The sequence below is a fragment of the Myotis davidii genome, unplaced genomic scaffold (genome assembly GCF_000327345.1).
Source record: "Myotis davidii unplaced genomic scaffold, ASM32734v1 scaffold292, whole genome shotgun sequence".
Classification (NCBI taxonomy): Eukaryota; Metazoa; Chordata; class Mammalia; order Chiroptera; family Vespertilionidae; genus Myotis; species Myotis davidii.
In genome coordinates, this window is record NW_006285042.1 from 3,714,331 (window position 1) to 3,724,490 (window position 10,160).

The window sequence follows — 10,160 nt, forward strand, 5'->3', positions numbered from 1 at the left end:
CCCTAAACCAAGGGTCGCCAACCGCTGATCCGGGGACCACTGGCGGTCCGTGAGGTCTGAAAGGTTGGCGACCGCTGCTCTAAACCATAAAGGCAAATTGTATGAAATGTTAGCTTTTATTTAAAAACTAAAATTTTTTTTAAACTAAATTTTGAAATGGTCACAGCTGAGTACTAATATTATGGGTAATTATATTTTTCTTCTGGAAATTCTTTTTCCAATGTTTTTGTGTCAAGTGTATGAGATTTATAATCAAGAGAATATTATTTTTTTAATTGAGTTTTGTAAATAAGAACATTTTTAGAGTGTGTAATGTAGTACTTATATTAAGGAGCATTATGAAAGTTTAATGGAATCATTGAATTGATGCTCTTAGAATAAAAACAGGCCTCAAGGGATCGTTGGCATAATGTTAAGTGGAAAAATCAGGGTACTGACTGAGTGTATATATGGCAGCGGTGTTTTATTTAAAATTCAAATGCGTAGAAAAAAATTAGGAAATGATATAAAAAACTCTTAATGGTTTGTTATAGACTGGGGCTATAGTTTTTTTGTTTTTTTTCTTTGCTCTACTTTTCAAATTTTCTTGATGTGGTTATGTTGAGGTGTGTCTTTCAAGCAATTATTTCATTCTATAGCATCCTATGGTATTACTATCTTAGGTGGATTTACAGATAAAATAAACCACTCTTTGCCCTAGCTGGTTTGGCTCAGTGGATAGAGCGTCGGCCTGCAATCTGAAGGGTCCCAGGTTCAATTCTGGTCAAGGGCACATGCCTGGGTTCCGGACTTGATCCCCAGTGGGGAGGCAGCTAATCAATGATTCTCTCTCATCATTGATGTTTCTATCTCTCTCTCCCTCTTCCTTCCTCTCTGAAATCAATAAAAATATTTTAAAAATAAAAATAAACCACTTTTTCAGCTTCCAGATATGCTTATGAAAATGGAAGAGGGCAGAAATGACACATGGGACCAAAATAAAAATTAAGAGTCCCCCACAGAGGAAGAAGAGGGCTGCTTCTGCAGTGGCACTTCCTTTCATAGGTGCCCCATGTACTTGCTGCCTGGACAAAAACCTGCAAGAGTTGCAAAACGCTGCTTTACCCACCAGAGTGGAAATCATGGCCCAGCATCTGAAATAATATAATCCCATCCGACCTGCGGCCTGTTTTCTTGGGGAGAGCAAGGAGCTGTGGTTTAGGAGAATCTCCTCATTTGTTTAACATAGTGTGTGTGCTGGACACGCAGAGCCTTTTAAACAAAGGGAGAATTAATTATTCAGGATTTCTGTGTCTAAGAAATAGAGACGCATAGGAAAGTTCATAGTTTACATTTGTGAGTAATTTTATATTTTATATCACCTGAATGAATTTAAAGGAGTACATTTTTAAAAATAAATTATGGATGGGACCATATTGAAAAGAACTTTTTTATGGGAAAAAAAATATTTTTTTCTGCATTCCGTGACTTAAGAAGAGTTCCCCCCCCCCCCATTTACTTCCTCTCAATAATATGGGAATAAGAAAAGTGTATTGCAATTTTAACAAGAAGAAGAAAATATGGATAACTCCAAATTTGAGTCTCTGGAAAGTTCTGGAGAAAAAAAGAGCAGCCGGAAAAACTTGAGTACCCTTTGGGCACAGTAAATGTCTTTATTGCTCCATCAACTGGAAGCTTAAAGCCAAACTGTCATTCTGTCAGATAGGCAAACTTCTCAGGAGGCAAAGCTGAACTTCCTAGGTTTCAAAATAAATGCAAACCACTGAGTGGTAACAAACTGAAGAACAATTTGCAGTTCCAGTACCTCTAGCACAGTGGTTCTCAACCTTCCTAATGCCACGACCCTTTAATACAGTTCCTCATGTTGTGGTGACCCCCAATTTCATTGGTGCAAATTGAACATAATTAAAGCATAGTGATTAATCACAAAAACATGTAATTATATATGAGTTTTCCGATGGTCTTAGGTGACCCCTGTGAAAGGGTCATTCGACCCCCAAAGGGGTCACGACCCACAGGTTGAGAACCATTGCTCTAGAAGAACATTTTAGAGCTGAATTTGAACATAAGATGCCTAATTTAAACCGGATATAAATACCCTTTTCTGATTGGATAGTGCGAGAAAATATATGTTTGTTTTTACCAAATCTTAGCCCATATGAAAAGCGGGAACATTGCTGAACCCCAGGTTGTGGGCATATTATTGCATTCACACTATTAGTTGGTCACCTTCCTCTCTTAGCCGCCCTTGAAGCTGTGCTGATGGCCTGTGACTCCCAAGCAATCCAGACTGTGGAACTCACTCTCTAGTGGGACCCATGAACAGACTGTGTCTGCAGAAAAAACACAAACCTCCTTCCAGTGCAAATTTTAGAAATGTTTTTACAGGACACTTTCCAGGAAAATGCTGGGCTGGAGAAGGCTCTAACTCCCTTCAGGTCCACTGACTGCTCACTTTGTTTCCCAGCCCGATTTTTAATTTACCTTCTTCATTCCCTGGACTTTCCCGATGGGAAGAGAAAGCCTCTCGTGTCGTGTTCCCCGAAACTTGTCCTTTGAATCCAGGACACTGTGGAGTGTTGCTCTGTGCAGCCCAGCAGATCAGGAGAGGGCTAAAATAATGGCTACATTATGTGAGTTTGTTGAGCCTGGAAAAACTGGACCTAACCAAGAGGGATTTGGGTAGCTTGTGGGGTAAAGACACTGCAGGGGCCGTTTATTTGTGTCAACAGGCCCCCTCCGTGGGCTGTGGGCAGTGCTGAGCTCCCTGCTTGTTTCAGACCCTGGGCCAACGCTGGACTGGCTTTTCTAGTAATTGCAAGAAGTTTGTACAGGGCCCAGAGATTTGAGTTGCCAGTATGAGACTTTAGACTAGAAGCATTTTAAAAGGTAGAACATTTAACAAGATAGACAGTGCAAGGGCAGGCTTACAAAAAAAAAATTATCTGTTATCTGTATGGTTTTACGTATGCTTAGTATGTTGCCTATAGAACGTTTGGAAGGCAATTTCAGCAGGCGTTTGGAAATTCAGGTGTGGAAAGTAGATTTGGAGTCCTCCGCGGGAGGTGAGAACAGGCTAAAGGTAATGAAATGGTGACTACTTGTGGATGTTTCCTTGTATAACGACAAACCAGGTGTAACCAAACCCTTTATGAAAAGCTCCCTCTGCTCAGTACAGCTTAGAACATGATCCTCAAGGATAGGGGTGCTTTGTGTATCCATGGCTCTGCCTCCTGGGAGGATATAATCAGTGTCTCCAGAACAGGGGCTGCCTCTGCTTTCTGACGTAACATTTATAGCAGCATTCTCTTATGACAGTAATTTATAACGGTAATTCATTGGGGGGCTGTCTAGAGCCACCTCTAATTACAGACATTCCCATACCTTATTCAGTTCACTGAGTACAGCCAGTGTCTCTGTACCACACACTCACTCAGTGTTTCCATCTGCTTATTTCAGGTTTCATCGTCCGTAATGAGGTGCGAGACTCTTTGGAAACATAGACTGATCATCTTTGGGGGCAGCCTCGCTTCCTAAACGCCTGATACTGCATTGCACTGGGATTTGACTATGTGTGTTTCCATTTAACTTGTGGTGAAGGAAGCGTGTGGAAAGTGCTCCCCACCTGTACAGCCCAGATGTGGCCAACAAGCCAAGGGTCGGGTATAGTGACCCTGCTGCCCAGCATGGGCACTGGTGGTAAGGGACACAATGGTTGCACCAGTTATTCTTCATCAGGGGTTTTAATCAAAGAAGATGAGCAGAAGACAATCGCTGGCTCCCTGTTACCAGAAAGCCAAATTTTAGAGTGCAGGTTAAAGGCGGTGAGCCGGGGATGGAATGTCTGGGCACTGGTAAGGGGCGGGGGCTGAAAAACAGAAAGAAAGAGAAAATTTCATTATGTTAATGAAAAAAGGACATTGAAACTTAAATGTATTTTTGAAGAAGGCTTTTGATAGCTGAGAACTTATTAAGGGCTTGGGGGTCTAGTCACCCCCTGTGGATTCCTTAGAGACCCGATCCTAGAAGAATATTCTTTCACCCTTATGTTGGTGCAGTAGAGTACCATTATTTTGTATTGTGCCAGTGAATCTAATTGCCACAAATAAGTCTGAGTGTTTTCATGCATCTTTTTCTTAAATGCAAGAGGCTTTCATGGACTTTTAACAAGCATGCTTACCCAAATTCTGTTGCATGCTTTAAGTAACATAGCTATACACACTTCACTTTTTTTTTTAGACTCTTTACCTAATGCACCAACCTCCTGCAAGGAAAACAGGACTGGGAGTAAATTCAGATGGGATGTGACCCTATTAGTCTGTAGCAAGCTTTAGAAATAAATCTGTTGGTCTTTCCCGAGCTTGATTATCTTCAAAGTTGAAACAACCATGCTTGATCTAAGGAAGATAATATTGACAATCACATCTTTTTAAAAATCCTGAATCCAAAATTAAAACTTAAGCAAGATGCAAGTGTTCTTCCCGCAGTTAGCTTTGAGTGGGACTGCAAAGGAATACTTATTTTCAGTGCTGCATTAAGTTGGATTGCTGCTATTAAAAAGATAAAGTACATGGATCAAAAAAATAAAAACTCACCCAAAGATATATAAGAACACGGAAAATTTTTGCTAAGTTGAGAATGAGGAGAATCTCATTTTGTGTTTTATGTCTCTGCAGATTGCATCCATAAATATATTGACTTTCAGTGCAAAAAAAAAAATAGGTGACTTTAAAGTTATGGAAGGTGTCCCTATGAGCCTACAGTCAGTATTGTTTACATTAATAAACCCTCTATTTCATTTTACTATTTTCCATGAAGTCACAGGCACAGCATGGCTTCTGCTCTCAAACATGTGACCACATGTAAATACCACCTTGCATTTCATTGTTTGTTCACAATTGTTTTGGGCCCCCTTTTATTAAAAACACATGCTTTGTGTAATAAGACAAGACCTAACTAGACTTATTTTCTGAAATGATTCTGATTCATAATATGGAGGACTATAATTTTCGATCTCAACCAAAAAGCAAACATTTCATCTGGTGGATAAATTTGGATCCTGCCATTTATTTATATTTGATATTTTAAAGAACTCCTTGAAATGGGGGGTGATTTTGCTTAAAAGTGAAAAAAAAATTGGCCCATTTAGTCTATTACAACAAACCAGGACCATTTATAACTGAAAATTGACCACCATTGTTGCACCTCTTGCCACACTCAGCCACATGCTGTTAGTGAAATGGCGTAGGATTTCTGCACTGGTGTCATTTCAGTAATAGGATCAGATATATTTTTGCTCTGAAAAGATGTTTCTGCATGCCAAGTGGGTTTCTCCAGCAGAGGTTGAGTCCATTTCATAGTGCTTACATCCAGCTATAGACATGACCTATGTTCTCATTTTTTGCTGAAGTCATTACATTATTTTATTATTATTTTGTTGTCTTAGGAAAAATACTAAGGAATGTAATGTTATTTTAATTTTCTATACTTACGATTTTTTAACAAATCACAAGGCCTCACTTCCATAAAAATGGTAAACATAAGACATCACTGTTTTATTACTCCTATACATGTCAAAGGAAGTCCCCACTTAGTTGATAAAAGGCACAGCTTTTTCCCCTCTAGTGGTGCATGAAATGCAATTTTTTATTCCTACAATGAGTGCACCCAAACAAAAATGAGAATCTGGTGCCTCGATCCATTGTTTTTCTTGTATGATAGGTCAGATTTAGGAACTACCCACACTTTTTCTTCATACTGATTTATATGCTTAGAGAAAATTTTAAGAGACAAGCTTAAAAGTAAGTAACTAAATAAATAAAAATTAGGTGTGACTAGTCTAAAATATAAGACTTGGAACCACCAGTTACTTCATTCATTGATTCTTTAAATAAAAAGCTGTGGAAAGAAACGAAGGGTTGTGAACTAAGCTGTATTCTGCAGAATGGGCTCTATTTCCATAGCTAATTCTAAAAGGCGGAAACACTGCATACCCACCTCAGCAGCCCATCCAGAGGCCTCGTGCTGGGGAGCCCTGGAAGGATGTGAAGATGTGAACACCACCCCCACCCCTGCAGTACAAGTATGCCTCTGCCTAAGCCTTTCTACAGTTTCAGCATTTCTGCAATCCAACCCATACGCTGCAGTTCTGTGGAGAAAATAAATGTGTGTGTTAATTGTATTGTTGTGACACAGCTCCAGGTTAGGCTGAAGTGTGTGGGTTTTCCTGAGTCTCCAAGATGTGATTCAGGGGAAAAAACAAATCCATCTCCAGGAAGGTGCCAGGTAGGAAAGAACTAGACAGACTGTAAGTAGCCATTTCCATCATTCCTAAAATGGAGAAAGGAACATTAGCATTAAGGGCTTAAAAAGATGCCATGGGCTTAGCATCTTCAGGGTCATTACCAATCAGCCTGACAAATGAGACCTCTGGTGAGCAGCATTAATTTAGGCCAGCCTGCCTGATAGTTTCCTGTGTATGCGAAATGTCTTGCATTTTTTATGGTCAATATTGTTCACCCTTATGTTAACACCTTAAATTATTTACATTAAACCTATAATATTCAGAGAACCATTTTGGGTATTTCAATAACTTTTAAATGGAGGAAAAGGCAAACTCATCTCTCTGTCTCTGAAAAACTGACTTTCTGGTTTTATTTTTATATCCTTTATTAGTACAATGATTTTTCACCTATCTTTTTCTACTGTTAGTAAATATATTCTGTAAGTAGAAAGTTCTGAAATTTAAGTGAAGATCTATTTGAAGACATAGAGGAATTGAATATACCCTTCAAATATGACCCGATATTGAAAATGAGAGATAAGTTCTTTAAACCCATAATTCGGGTTTTACACACTGCAATTAATTCAGTGCTGCACTGGCACTTTTAAAAAAATACAGTAACTTATAGGAGAGAAAAATCTGCTACACGCCTATAAGTTCCACACTTTAACACATAACAGCCATTATATGTATACTTAATGGAGTCAGACAGACACAACTTTCAAAAATTATACTGTATTCACAATAGAAAAAGGAAGTCTTGTCTACCGCATAGTAGTATGCCCACATTTAAACAGGGAAGGTTTCTTTTCTTCCTTTCTTGCTCAGAATTTTCTTCAGTGTTATTATTTTGTAAGTGGTCCCAGCAGCACATTTCACAGAGTGAGAAATCTCTTTTAGAATAGGTGAGAAAAAATCAAACTTGTACAAGACATATAAATTTATGTCATTTCATCAGTATGGTAGCTCATGCATTCCTAAATTCCAATCATATTTTAAGCCTAACCTTACTAGTAAAAGTATATACTTTGAAACAAAAGTTGATTTTTTCATATCGTTAGAATACGCTGTGAACACTAAGAAACCACTTAGATGCAGTTTCTTACCAAGTTGTCTCTTGGCCATTATTGAGTATTTGCTCTCTATTGGTACTTAGGGGTGGGCTATATCAGTGCGTTTTATTTTACTAAGCAGAATGAACTTCTAGAACTAAAGTCCTAGAGGAGAAAAGTAATCATCAAATTAATAGGCCCATCTTTCTGAGAGAAAGCACATTTCTGGCTAGTTCAAACCTAAGTTTCAAAGAGTAGCATGGGACTCTACTATAATTTGGCAGTGACCAAAGGGTGGCAGGAACAAAGGCAGAGTACTCCCAGACCGTTCTCGTTCTCTCTCTCTCTCTCTCTCTCTCTCTCTCTCTCTCGTCTTGTATTAAGTATCCTCTCTCTCTCTCTCTCTCTCTCTCTGTAATCATTATGCTTTAGCTCTGTATGGAAATGTGCACCGCCACTAGTATTTCTAGAAAACAGCAGAAACATAGACTACTTAAGCTTTTTCAAAGACAGGGCCATCCCAAATGAACAAATCCCATTGTATAAGCAGTAAGAATTCTAGGAAGAAAAAAAAAGGAGAATACTATGGCAGTTATTCCCACTGAGAGCCAACTTATAGGCAAGGGAGTCATTTTTAGCTATGCTAGGATTTGCTGCACACACACACACACAGGCAAGTCATCTTGCTTGTTGTTGCACTGCTAGCACAGCTGTACATATGAGCAAAGCACTGTGGATCAGTGTTTCTCAGTGGGGATGCTGTTGGCATTTGGAGCTGGGCAATTCTTTGTTGTACAGAAATGTCCCATACATTGCAAGCTGTTTACTATCCCAGGCCCCTGCTGACTAACTGCCAGTATTACGCCCAGTAAAAATCAAATGTGAAAAGCCTTCCCCCATGTTCACATGCCCTCCGAGGAGGGCAGTTGCCCCTCCCGTGAATACCACTGTCTACTGCATTTTAGGGCATTAAAAATGCAGGAAAACTGTCTGTCTCAAAACATGTCTCTGCTGCCTTGCATTTCTTTGGGCCTTGAATCATTTCATCCCCCTTCATTTCTCGAACCTTCTGCTTCGATGCAGCTTTAATTTGCCCGTTCTTGAGGGAGGTGGCTACTGGCCAGCCATGGCGGTTCTAAAGGGCATATTCACTTGGGTCGTCCCTGGACGTACTTAACGGAGAGATTTCATAATGAGCAAACTTTTTCATTTTTTGACCTCATAATTTTACTTGAGAACTACACTGTTGTGCATGATCCTTGTCAATGTCACAAGGATCCTTGCATAGTTTAACCACAAACGTGATGGTTGACAGTCCACATAAACAAAACCTGTGGTCTATGAGCATTACCATTAGATTTTTACCTGGGAAGCTGCAACTTATGAGTTCCAAAACAATCACCTGTTTATCCTATGAAAGAAGCATTTAATCCACATGCCAATGTTTGAATTCCCCCTGTATACATGTAGTTATGTAGCTCAACTTTCCTAAAATTTGTGAATATTGAATTGTGAAGGAAATGTGGGGTAGGTGTGGATTGTATCTACATTTGCTTCTATACTTCAATGATGATCATGCCCCAAACAGGATGAGTTTAACCTAGGTGAAACATTATTACACTATACTACCAAAACCTAAATATACTTACTCTCTTTGTTGCTTTTTATGACCAAACCAGAATATTAAATATGTCTCTGAAATGATTTGGATGAACTGTGGCTAATAGAATGGAATTAATTTAACCACTGTAATTTTTTTAAATACTCAAATTTCTAAAACATCTTTTTTGAGAAAGAGCAACTCAGAATCGACAAAGGTGGTTATATTGTGAACTTTTAGATGGTGCTTAAGAATTCTTATCTTGTTAAATATCAGTATTTCTTTTTTTAAAATAATAAATTGAAGGGAGTAAATAAGGCAGAATGCCACTCCACCCTCAGGTCAATTTTATGGTATATAAAAATGCCAATAATATTTGTGCCACTTACCAATATGGGGGAGAGGTCGACTTTTCCCTTACTGGATGCTTTCATTATAGTTTGACTATACCATTATGTTGCTAAGAGAGCCTCCACAAGGAGAAGTCGCCATTGCAAGGCTAACAAGGGTTCGAAAATAATCTGCATGAATTGGGTCAAACCACTTTCATTACTTAAAATATAGGCACTGATATTTTTATATATTTTTAAATATTCCTTCTGTGGCTTAGACATGTGCCAATGTGTTCACGACATTCTGAACCAACTTCACCAGATATAGTAACCTACCTACATTTTTTTGTCTATAAACAGTCATTTTAAAATAAAGAACTATATTTGGTCTTGTGTTATTTCAAGCTTTGGTTAAAATAATGAGGGTGGTAAGCTGTGACCACTAACAGACAGACTGACTGATTCCTGATTTCCAGTGAGTGAGCTGACCCACATATTGCACAGGTGTACTCTCTGTGAGTGTAAATAACTGGAACTGTACACCGATGAACATGACAGTTTCTCTTTCCTGTTGCTGTTGTTCTTGACCTGCACTGTATTATAGAATGTGGGTATAAATAGCTCCGAGTGTACACACATATGTATATGTATCCCACTATCATAACCTGAAAGAAAGACTATGTATTATCTTTTTTATTCTGTACTGGTGTTTGTGTTATTTAAAAAGCAAATTTATGCTCTATTTAGTTGTATTATATTATAGGATACCTTGCTGTGCACAATTCCAAGTGCCTTAGAACATTGTTTAGCTTTCTTAAGTATATAAAAATGCATATATGTATAAAATTGGGAAAAGTTACCTCAATAAAATCATTGGGAAATCCCCAGCTTTA

At 38.6% G+C, this 10,160-nt stretch overlaps 1 protein-coding gene across 1 annotated transcript in view; it reads left to right on the forward strand.

Annotated features, from left to right (window-relative positions):
- Nucleotides 1-10,160, forward strand: part of PHACTR2 (phosphatase and actin regulator 2) — a 170,513-nt gene extending 160,353 nt beyond the window's left edge. The window contains exon 13 of the mRNA XM_006755389.2: nucleotides 3,460-10,160. Within this exon, the coding sequence (XP_006755452.1) occupies nucleotides 3,460-3,475 (16 nt within the window). The 3' untranslated portion in view covers nucleotides 3,476-10,160. The remainder of the gene's footprint in view (nucleotides 1-3,459) is intronic.